The 12,115-nt window shown below is 43.6% G+C and overlaps 1 protein-coding gene across 1 annotated transcript in view; it reads left to right on the top strand.

Annotated features, from left to right (window-relative positions):
* The window catches only part of TTC6 (tetratricopeptide repeat domain 6), a 196,944-nt gene that overhangs the window by 77,077 nt on the left and 107,752 nt on the right, over positions 1-12,115 (top strand). Inside the window, exons 12-13 of the mRNA XM_053269433.1 lie at positions 6,062-6,160; positions 10,754-10,816. Of these exons, the coding sequence (XP_053125408.1) occupies positions 6,062-6,160; positions 10,754-10,816 (162 nt within the window). The remainder of the gene's footprint in view (positions 1-6,061; positions 6,161-10,753; positions 10,817-12,115) is intronic.

Genomic DNA, 12,115 nt, shown 5'->3' with positions numbered 1-12,115 from the left:
CTTAGTTAACATGGGCTATGGTTTGGCGAAGGCACTTATCAAACAGTGTATTACGGATATAGAGTGACAATCTGATATAGGCAAGACTCCAAACTTCCTTATCAGGGAAGGACTCAGGTATGCCAGCTCCCGTATGCCATACCTAACACAACTGGAAGTCCCAAAGCACAGGAAGGCTGTCACGCTGGTGCGTTTCCATGCTCTTCTCTCAGCCATGCTTGAAGGATGCTATAGGAAGATTCAACTTTCAGAATGTCAATGCCCCGTGGCTCGGGGCAAGTAGAAACAACAGGGCATGTCCTCCTGCAGTGTTTATATTACAGGGACATCCGTGCCTCTCTCATCTTACCACATGAGTACCCAGAATGTTGGGGGGCAATATGCTAAATCATTGTAAACCGCTTAGAGAGCTTCCAGCTATAGAGCGGTATATAAATGTAAGTGCTATTGCTATTGCTATTGCTACCACGATTACATGACTATCCTGATTGTATGGACCAATTATACACCTCTTTGCTGCTTTCTGATAGCAACCCTGCTATCACCTACAGTGTTGCTAGGTTCTGTGCAGCAGCGATTAAAATCTGGCTGATGATGACCTCCTGTTCGTACCCACCTTTATGAACTTGAGTACAGCCTTGCCTGCTGCCTTAGAGAGTTCCATGGCAGCCCAACATTCAATAGACTTACAATTTCTTGGTTTTTACTTTACTGGCCTATAGTTGCCCCTAGATGATTATCTCTGGAATGTAATCATATTCCAATGAATGTCTATGTCTCCAATTTATTTGTTATTTTATTGCATTCTTGCTACTCATATGTCTCTTTTTAATGACACCTTTTATGATTTTATATAATCCCAGGTTTTATGTAATTATGTCTTAAATGATGTTTCTTCTTAGATTGCCATAGTTATTACACACGTGGACAAATGTGTTGGTACCCCTCCATGAAAAAAGAAGAACACACAATTGTCTCTGAAATAGCTTGAAAATGACAAACGTAATTGGCACCCAACATTGTTTATTCCCTATTTAACAAAAATCAGACTTTGCTTTAGAGTTTTGTCTCGTCTGTCCTAAGGACATTCTCCTAGAAGCATTGTGGCTTGTCAATATGCATTTTAGCAAATTCCAGTCTGGCTTTTTAATGACAATACTGGAGCTTTTTGGCAATTCACATCAGCTCTATGTCCACAGATGAAAAAATGAAGCTTTCAAAGAAAAAAAAAACACCTATTGTGAAACATGGAGCAGGCGTGGTTATATTTTGGGGCTGCTTTGCTGTGTCTGGCACTAGTGCCTTGAGTCTGTGCAGGGAACAATGAAATCTCAAGACTATCAAGACATTCTGGAGTGAAACGTACTGCCCAGTGTCAGATAGCTCTGTCTCAGTCGCAGGTCATGGATCCTCCAACAGGATAATGACCCAAAACACACAGCTAAAAGCATCCAAGAATGGCTAAGGACAAAACATTGGACTATTATGAAGTGGCTTTCTATGAGCCTTGATTTGAATCCTATCGAACATCTATGGAAAGAACTGAAAAATGCAGTCAGGAGAAAGCACCCTTTAAACCTGACACAGCTGGAGCAGTTTGCTCAGGAAGAGTGGGCCAAACTACCTTTTGACAGGTGCAGAAGTCTCATTGAGAGCTGCAGGAATCGGTTGTTTGCAATGATTGCCTCTAAAGGTTGTGCAACAAAATATTAGGTTAAGGGTCCCATCATTTTTGTCCATGTCATTTTCATTTGTGTTATTATTTGAAATATTCTGTTGCATCAAAACTCTAAAGCAAATTCTGACTTTTGTTAAATGCGGAATAAACAATGGGTGCCAATATGTAATCACCCCTCATACTTTATGCTGGTTTATGACTGTAATAAAGATTGATTGGGTAAAGATTAAAGGGCACGGATAATGCACTAGTGGATGATCTGAGCAGATCAAAATCGGGTTCCCTGCAACACAAGTAGGAAATCAGTCCAAAAGATTTGTCCACGATCTTCCATTCGTGGGTAACTCATTCAATCGACATGTTTGCAGCATCACAAATCAAGACGTGCCTTAAGTACTGCTCCAGAGTGGGGCAGGGAGCCTTCTCCATGGGGGGTGCTTTTTAGCTGTGTTGGGTGAAGGGTGTCATGTACATGTTTCCACTGTACCCTATATTGGGCAGCAAGGCCGTCCTTAGGGCAGGGCAATTTCCCCGAGCCCCACACTGGCAGAGGCCCCGCTTTGGGCACACTGCAGCCTGCCCTGCTCTCTTCCCCAGTTCCAGCCCCAGCAATTTATCTTTTCCCTCTGCAGCCCAGCGGAGAGCCAACCTTTTTTTTTTTATTTTAGTGAGGAGCAGGCTTGCCTGCTCTTGAAAGGCTCCTGCTGCAAGCTGCTGCAGCTCACTCACTGTCCACTGCTGTCTCTCAGCTGTTTGGTTTGTTTGTTTGTTTGTTTATATATTTATTAAGAGATTTAATGTATCGCCCAATCCACAAACTCAGGGTGGTGTACAGACAAGAACAGCACCCGAGATTTACAGAGAGAGAGAGAGAGAGAGAGAGAGAGATTTAAAGGGCAAATGCCTGGTGGAAAAGAAACGTTTCAATAAGATCTTAAAGGCTGAAAGGGAGGAGGCAGACCAAATTTGGGGGGGAAGAGAATTCCAAAGTGAATTATCACTTTGGTTGGTGGGCGAGGCTTCCAGAGAGGCCTCTAGCTGCTGGCCTCCCTGAAGCTTGTAGCTCTCCAGTGGTAGGCACGCTGCCTGCTGCAGGTAACAGGGACAGAAGACAGGAGACGGAGTGTCCAGCGCTGGCTGCTTATGCCCATCACAGCACTGTGCAGACCCTCTGCCCTGCTTGTGCCTTCCTCAGACCAAGTAATGGAGGTATAATGTGATTTCCTTTTTGTAGTTATTCTCTCCACCCTTGAATATTTAGGGAATGGCTTGCCATAGGGCTTTGCTATCAGACACAGATGTAGGGCAGATTGGGAAGGCTTTGAATATTTAATTTGGAATGGATTGGGCAATTTATTGATTTTTAATTAAAAATTAATTTAAAAAAAACCTACCAAAAAGTCCTATAAATGGCTTGTTTCATGGCAGAAAATTACAAAAATATCTGGAACTGAAGCCCCCCACTTAGACCATTCCACCCCCATGTAGAGGAATCTGCCCTTTGCCTTCATAAAAAATGGTAAAATTCCCCGCTTTCTGCCCCAGCCTTTATATGGAATGACTTGGCATAGGGCTTTGCTCTGAGCACAGAAGTAGGGCAGTGTGGGAAGGCTATGCATATTTAATTTTAAGTGGATTAGACAAATTGTTGGTTTTTATTATTATTATTATTTTAAAAAATCAAAGAAGTCCTATAAGTGGCTTGTTTCATGGCAGAAAATTGCAAAAACCTCTGAAACAAACAAACAATTATACATATATATGAAAGGTAAAGTTGTGCTGCTGGGTCAGTGGCGACTCCTGGTGACCACAGAGCCATGTGGTTTTCTTTGGTAGAATACAGCAGGGGTTTACCATTGCCATCTGCCACGCAGTACGAGATGATGCCTTTCAGCTTCTTCCTATATTGCTGCTGTCCGATATACAGTAGGTGTTTCCCATAGTCTGGGAAAGATACCAGTGGGAATTTGAACTTCTCTCTCTCTCTCTCTCTCTACACATATACACACACACACGCACTATGCTCAAGTTGGTTTGCAATCCAGAAGCTCTGAGTGGGAACTGTGAAGCATGTGTTGTGCTTTTATTTTTATTTCCCCCCATTATAAATGCACTATATGTCCATGCTGGTTGGACATGTCCAAAATCTGTAATGATATGAAATGTTAAGGAGGCCCCGCACCTGCTGATTCGCCCCCAGCCCTGCACCCCACTAGGGACAGCCCTGCTGGGCAGAGTGATAGCCAAGATTCTAAGGGAGAATACCATATGCATTCTGCTCACTCCCTGGTGGCCATGCCAATCATGGTTTCTGTTGCTACTCAGACAGTCGAACCATGTGTTCTGGCATCTGCCATACTGACCAGATCTTTCGTAGTGCAAGGAAATATACTGCATCCCAACCAGGGGGGTTTCCAGATTAACCCCTACAACAGTGTTCCTATGGACCTCCTAAGTGTGCTTCTGTGTTGTGACACTGCAGTCCCTGCGCTGACTACAGCAAGGTGCTGTTCACATTTCTGATGCCTCCTTTTGGATTTTATGTTTGCTTTATAGTGCTACAACATCGCAGAAAACTAGCTGTATTTTCCCACTGTAGGAGTTTGAGATTCTGGGGATTGTTTTCAGTTCAATCCTGCCAAGCCAAAGCATTTTATTGCAGTTCTAGGATGTAATCTGGAAAGTGCCCTAGAGACTCTGAAGCTGACTACATGGAGAGTAGGTTTCTAGACAAGAAACTTTTAAATGAGCGCAAGTCATCCACCAGATGTAATTATTCTTATAAGTGGAAGTGTTTCAAATCCTATGCTAAGCTTCAGTGCTTCAGGCCAGAGGAGGCTACTATAAGACAGGTGTTATTGTACCTGGAGAGTTTAAAAAACATGTTTAGCTAATGTGCCAGTGAAGGTTCATTTGGCTGCAATTTCTTCTAAACACTCTGGCTGGGTTGGTAGAACTGCTTTCTCCCATCCTGATTGCAAGACATATCTCAGGGGCTAAATAATCTTAATCCTCCTGTCAGACAGCCCATGAAGCAGTGGGGTTTGTCTTTAGGTGTTATCAATTCTGAGAAGCCATTTGAATCTATGACAACTTCCACTTTGAATCTAGTTACTCTTAAGACTTGTTCTTGTAGCCATAACCACAATGAAAAGGGCTAGTGAATTAACTGCATTAAGGATGGACAAATCTTATACTAGATTTTTTTCCTGGCAAAATGCTAATGAGATTGGACTCTTTATTCCATCCAAAAGTAATTCCTGACATTCACCTGAATCAGGACATTATTCTGCCTACATTCTTTAGAAATCCATCTACACCTCTTGAAAGATCAGTGTATGTTGATCACTCCTGTTATATTTAGAAAGGACTAAGCACCTTCATGAATGCAAGCTGCTCTTTGTAAGGGCAGAGTTAAAGGCCAATCTGTCTCTCATCAATGTTTGTCTCACTGGCTAGTGGAGTTGATCTTGTTAGTGTATAAGATACAGAAGGTAGAACCTCCTAGGATTATAAGAGCCCTTTCAACAAAGGTGTATGCCACTTCTGCGGCACATTTATCAGTAATATAGACAGAGGACATTTGTAAAGTGGCTACTTGGACATCTGAAGAGCCATTTATGAAACATTATGCCATTGATCTTTGCTCTGCAGTGGAGGCGAATTTTGGGAGGAGTGTCCTAAACAGAGTATTACAGTCACTTCCTGCTTCCTCCATCTGGGAAAGCTCGCTAAACACCCAGGCTTATGAATGGCAATGGATCACAATCTAGTTAAACAGGTTGCTCACCTGTAACTAATCATCTGGTAGTGATCTGTTGACATTCATAAGATCCTTCCATCCTTCCTGCAGCAGTCAACAAATGATTTTTTTACAAAGAAAAAATTATACAACACAAGGACTGTACTTACCTATGTCAAGAACCTCTGAAATGATCATTGCTTATGGTGGAACTGAGGGAATGGTGCCCAAACTGCCAAAATAAATGGCTGCACTGAGTGTGAGAGCTGGAACATGGGTGTCACAAGGAGCTTGTGGAATCCACCCGTGAAGATCTATGCAGGCACAGAACCCAAGCTTATTAATGTCAACAGATCACTACCAGATCATCAATTACAGGTGAGTAACCTATTTGCAGCCAGCATTTTAAATACTGTTAAGCTGAAATCAAATGTGTTGGCCAACATGTTCTTTATTCCTCGTTCTATAAGTCCTCTAGGGAAAGTAGTGATTCCTATGAAAACTTAATTTTACAATTTGATCCCCGCCCCCTGCCCCACCCAGGACTGCAACCTGTGATATAAAAAATCAAGCTGAAATTGGAATGATTTATAGCTGCCTGTTGATGCTAATAATAAACCAAATTCTGTTTTATTTTTAAGAGCAATATGATTAATGGTGTTATCTATGAAGATTTTTCCTGTGATCTTCGAGAGCAAGAAGAATCGGAGTCTGAGGATGACTTTGATGCATTGCTTTCGGTGTGTGTTGCAGTATAGCTTCTTTCAATACAAATTGTAACCAGTTTCTTCCATCAAATTCAATTAGCATGATCATAATTTTATTTTTCAGCTATTCCTTCATGGGAAATTGAATGATTATAATAAATTTAATAAATCTAATAATAAAAGGGCCTCACCAAACTTTTATACTTCAACCTCTTAGGGCATGAATGGGCCTTAGCCAGTCAGTCTTTTTCTATATGACATATAGCCTCTGTACTAGCTAGAAGAACATCAAGCCAATCCCAAACACTTAATGATTACTCAAGCACAACAATTTGACTTTACTGTTTTCCAGTTATGTCCCCACTGCCATTTTCTTGTCAGTCCTAGGAATCTTCAAGTTCCCCAAGGAAGTGATTTCTAGTCTAGATGTTGCTTCTGTCCTATGCATCTGAAACGCTACCTGCCATTTATGGTTCTTGCTTTTAGTTAATAATCAGTTAGTCTCCCACTACTCCATGCTTTGGAAGAGCTGTAGAATAACAAAGTGCGATGGGCTCTTTCCCCCAGAGAGTTACATTACTATAACTTGTGAAAAATATCTTAATGAAATGCATATAGCCTATGAAATATTAAGAAACATAACACAGGCATTGTAGACCTGTCCATACCACTGCAGGGCTCTAAATTACCTAGCGGTGCTGCTGCACAAGAAGGCAGTACTGGTAGTGCCAATTCTTGCATTATCACATGTCTCATGTGACTTCCATTATTCCCAATGGAAGCAACATGTGATCATACAAGAGTCAATCGTACCAATACTGCCTTCTTAAACAGCAGCTTTGTTGCACAATTTAGAGCCCCGCAGCAACACGGGTGGGTCTGCAGCACCAATGTTACGCTGTGCAGTGTGTCAGCCCTTGGCTGACCTCCTGACTTATGAAGCATGCATGCAGCAAAGGAAGTATATAGCTGCTGCATTCCAGACTGAAGGAGCATATGGGCTCATTTGGGGGGTGATTTTCATCAGTCTCCCTTTTCCTCCAAGGTGCTCTGTGCCACCCCAAAATATGTTCCTGAGGGCTATGTGACCCTTGGTGACACGTGTGTGTGGCACAAAGAGCTTCAGAGGGAAGGAGAGATGGGTAAAAATCATGAGCATTAGTGCTACAATAGTTTGGAATGCAGCGGCTGCATGGATGCTTCCTTTGCTGCACATATGCTTAACTAGTCAGGATGTCAACCACTGTTGTTGAGGCAGTTATTGGCCTGAAATTTCTAGGGCAGTCAAATGTACAGATCCCCACCTGTGAAGAAAATTAATGAAATGTAGATTGAAATATGTACAAGAGTTCAGACGAAAGTATGTGATCTGGATCGTGATCCGTTGCATTCATAAGGAATGGGTTCTGCGCCTGCGCAGGAACCTCACGGATCGATTAGCTAGCTCCTAAATCCCCATTCAGCCATGATACTTGCTGGGTGACTCTGGGCCTAGTCACTTCTCTCTCAGCCTAACCTACTTCACAGGGTGGTTGTGAGGAGAAACCGAAGTATGTAGTACACAGCTCTGGGCTTCTTGGAGAAAGAGTGGGATATAAAATTTAAAACAAAACAAAACAAAAACTGATTTGATGTGTGTGTCAGATTCTCCACCAAGCAGATACCCAGAGGCAGCAGCCATACTTTTTAAGTGGGTGGGTGGGGGGATCCATTTTGCCTCAATTCGGATTTCAGTTCCCCAACTCACCCTGATGCCCACTGCTGTTTGCCACTCCACACTGCATATTTAAAAGGAATGAGGGATAATCTGATACTATGGTACATAATAGCCACTACAAGTCAGTATTGTTCGAGTTAATGACGTTATGTTTCCAGCCCTGAGAAATAATTGTTTTTAGTGTAGTAAGGATGCCAGGAGAACTATCAACCAACAGGCTGATAAAGCCCCAGAGCCTATGGTTATTAACAGCCCTGCTCTATATTCTTACATATGACCTAGAACCACCCCCTCATTAACACAAATAAAGCAATGATGTTTACCAGCCCAGCTCTACTAGATATGCAGCTAGGTGTTCTTGTAGGGTTGCTCCCAATGTTAAAATTCCATGCACAGAATTACTCCCAGAATTAATAACTGTACTAATTTGAAAATTACAACTTGTTTACCTGTGAATCAGACAGAAGAATACAAGAGGAGGATATTCTTGGTATATTTGTGTCTGACTTGTGAATAGATACAGGTTTAAATAATCACAGTATTATGTTGTCTGTGTTCAAGAACACTGGACAATATCCTAACAAAGCACAAGTGCTATATGAGAAGCGTTGGTGGTGCTGATGAGTTCGACTGACACAGCACCAACATGTGCACAGGGAAAGGTTAATTTTGATGACCTCCCTTTCCCCTGGAAGTCCTCTGTGCCATCTGAAAACATGTCCCTGAGAGTTTGTTGAGCACTTCAGCTGGGGCCAGCTGGCAGGGCTCAGGTGGTGGAGCAGAGTCAACACTCACCAGTTGGAATGGGGTGACTAGTTCACTCTGGCCAGACATGGGAGTCCTGTAGGTGAAGGCTTGGCTGCAAAGTGAGTTGAAGTTGCTGCTCAGTAGGGCCTCCGGACCGATTCGAATGACTGGCTATTCGGCCAGTTTGAAGGTGGGGGGGGCATACCTTTAAGGGCGGGGGTAGGTGCCCTTACCCCTCCTGATGCGTTTCCCCTGCTGGCTCTCCATTTTAAAAGTGTCCATTGGGATGGCAGCGTACCTCCCTGCTGCCCCGCGTCCTCTTCAGCCAGAAGTAACAGGAAGTACCCAGCGTGCGTGCGCACACTGGGTGCACGTGTATGCACATCACACTTGTGCAAACAGTGAGAGCGTGACGTGCATGTGCACACGCCTGGTGTGTGCATGTGCGCCAGGTACTACCTGTTACTTCTGGCCAAAGACACGGGGCGGCAGGGAGGTATGCTGCCACCCCGAAGGACACTTTTAAAATGGAGTGCTTGTAGGGGAAACGCAGTGGGAGGGGTAAGGGCACCCTCCCTCACCCTTAAAGGTATGCCCTCCCTGCCTTCGAGTCATCCACTGTCAATTCTGTGCACATCCCTACTGCTCAGCGAAGCAGGATCTAGGAGCTGGTTCATTGCTTAGGGGCTGAGAATAGCTCCCTAAGAAAGCTGTATTGCTACCAGCAAGGGCTGCCGGTTGGAGGAAGTTTGTATAGGCCAGGTCAGGGTCATGCCCTTTTCTACAAACTAACCTGACTCTTGAGTAACCCTGCTGTCAGTGTTCCTCCCGAGTAGGCCCATTGGTGGGTAGCTTTCTGACTGCCAGTCACACACTGCTCCATGATCCTGGAGGGCTTCCCAAGTCCAGCTGCACCTGTGCCTGTGTCAGTTCGGAGGGGCTTCTCTGGGTAGATGGGGGGGGGATCAGAGATGGTTCTCAGGAGGCCATGTTTGGTGAGGGTTCAAGGGTCTCCTAGTCATCAGGCAGGTTGTCTGCTGTTGTGGTGGTAGAGGGTCCCTGGTGAGTGGCGAGATCTGTGGGGCAAGGTGCTGGAGTGATTGAGGGGTTCAGAGTATTCTGGGTCACTGCTAAGGAGGGGCTCTGGTGGTGGCTCTGAGGGAGGCTGGATGATGGCAGTCTCAGGATCGGGGGTGACTGATGTCCTGGAATTCTTCAGTGAGCAAGAGCTCCTCTTCTGATGCCAGGTCATCCTGTTCTGGCTGATCCTTGATGGACTTGGGTTCGGGACCAGGGGAATTCCTGAGTTAGGAACATAGGAAGCTGCCATATACGGAGTCAGAGACCATTGGTCTATCTAGCTCAGTATTGCCTTCACAGACTGGCAGCGGCTTCTCCAAGGTTGCAGGCAGGAACCTCTCTCAGCCCTATCTTGGAGATGCCAGGGAGGGAACTTGGAACCTAAATGCTCTTCCCAAGGTGGCTCCATCCCCTAAGGGGAATATCTTACAGTGCTTATGGTAACACATGTAGTCTTCTCTCCTCACCCCTGCGTAGGGGTGAGGAGAGGTTGTCATAATTTGTGTCCCCCCCACCACAGTGCCCATTCTGTGTTAGTCAGGAACTTAGCACCACCACCATGGCTTCTCATGTAGTACCTACACTTCATTAGGATGTCAGCCAGTATCTCAGGAAAAACCAGGTATGAACTGCATTTCCCCACATCCAAATAACCAGGTATTTCTTGTTAATTGAGGGATAATTATGTTCATGCGCAGTAGCATTTCCCTTTGAGCAGCAAGGAGAAAACCGGGTATACTTTTGAAAGAAAAACCATACCGATCACCTCCCTCATCACAATTTTTAGATCTCAGTTTTCCATATTCATGTCAATTTCACCTTGACTCAATTTTTTTAATTTTATATTCTGAATATAGAAGAAACATATTTTTAGACATATTCACATTTTAAATCAAGCTTTCATATAAAAATTGTATTAGGAAGAATTATGTTATTAACATAAAATCACCGCCTAGAGATTTATGTATCGGGCGGTCTAAAAAGATGATAAATAAATAAACAAATAAATAACATAACTGACTGATAACATAAATGACTGTAGCTTGACAGTCATTTTCATTTGTATTGTTTTTTAATTGCAGAGTGTTAAAGTCAGTAGAAGATGTCATTCTTGCCCAGAACTTGATGCAAGTGAAACATTAGAGGTATTGTAATGTATTTATTTTTATTCATAGCCACAGTTTCATCCTCCTAATGGTCAAATAGTTTGATTAGAATTTGATTTTAAAAATTAGCACAATGTAGAAAATAAGGAAACTTAGATTTAATATTATTTATTTATTTATTTTGTTACCGTTTAAACTCAAAATTCATTGTTAGTGGCAGGCTGCAGGCCAAATCCAGACAACCCTGAGCATAGATCAAGGCTGTGTAGCTGGTCAACTGGTGTGGTCACATTCTAAGAACATAAGAACAGCCCTGCTGGATCAGGCCCAAGGCCCATCTAATCCAGCATCCTGTTTCACACAGTAGCCCACCAGATGCCACTGGAAGCCTGCAGGCAGGAGTTGAGAGCATGCCCTCTCTCCTGCTGTTACTCCCCTGCAACTGGTACTCAGAGGCATCCCGCCTTTGAGGCTGGAGGTGGCCTCTAGCCCTCTGACTAGTAGCTACTGATAGACCTCTACTCCATGAAGTTATCCAAACCCCTCTTAAAGCCATCCAGGTTGTTGGCTGTCACCACATCTTGTGGCAGAGAATTCCACAAGTCAATTATATGTTGTGTGAAAAAGTAAAAACCACAATAATAGGAGCCCAGTTAAAATAGGAGGGCATTCTGCTCTCTCTCAGAGAAGCATTTATTAACTCTACTAGGCTCTCTACAACAACCCCTCTGCCAGATACTATAAGCCATGTTGGACAAGGGCCAAGGTGACAAGTGGTAGGCTGCAGTGTTCCAAGCAGCTTGTCCACATCCTTGGGAGTCACAAACTGAAACAGATCCAATCTAACCACACATCCAGATCCAGTCTAACCACACATTTGGACACATCATTAGGAAGAGGATTGAAAATAAAAATGCTAATATTATAATGCCCTTTTAGGAATCTATGGTGTGGCCAGTTTTGGAGTACTGTGTGCAGTTCTGCTCACCATATCTTAAGAAGGACATTGTAGAACTGGAAAAGATGCAGAAGAGGGCAACCAAGATCTATCAGGGGCCTGGAACACCTTCCCTATGAGGCAAGGCTACAGCATATGGGGTTTTTTAGTTTGGAAAAGAAGCAACTATGGGCAGACATGATCAAGGTGTATATAATTATGCATGGATTAAGCCGGGAATTTTGGGACCAACAAAAGGAAGTTCTTTTTCACACAGTGCGTAATTAATCTATGGAATCATCTGCCACGGGATGTGGTGAGGCCACTAGGATGGCTTTAAAAGGGGCTTAGACAAATTCACGTAGGACAAGTCTATCAATGGCTACTAGTCTCAGAGGCAA

The sequence above is a fragment of the Hemicordylus capensis genome, chromosome 1 (genome assembly GCF_027244095.1).
Source record: "Hemicordylus capensis ecotype Gifberg chromosome 1, rHemCap1.1.pri, whole genome shotgun sequence".
Classification (NCBI taxonomy): Eukaryota; Metazoa; Chordata; class Lepidosauria; order Squamata; family Cordylidae; genus Hemicordylus; species Hemicordylus capensis.
The sequence above is the reverse complement of the archived record's forward strand: the minus strand, read 5'-3'. Positions and strand labels throughout refer to the sequence as shown.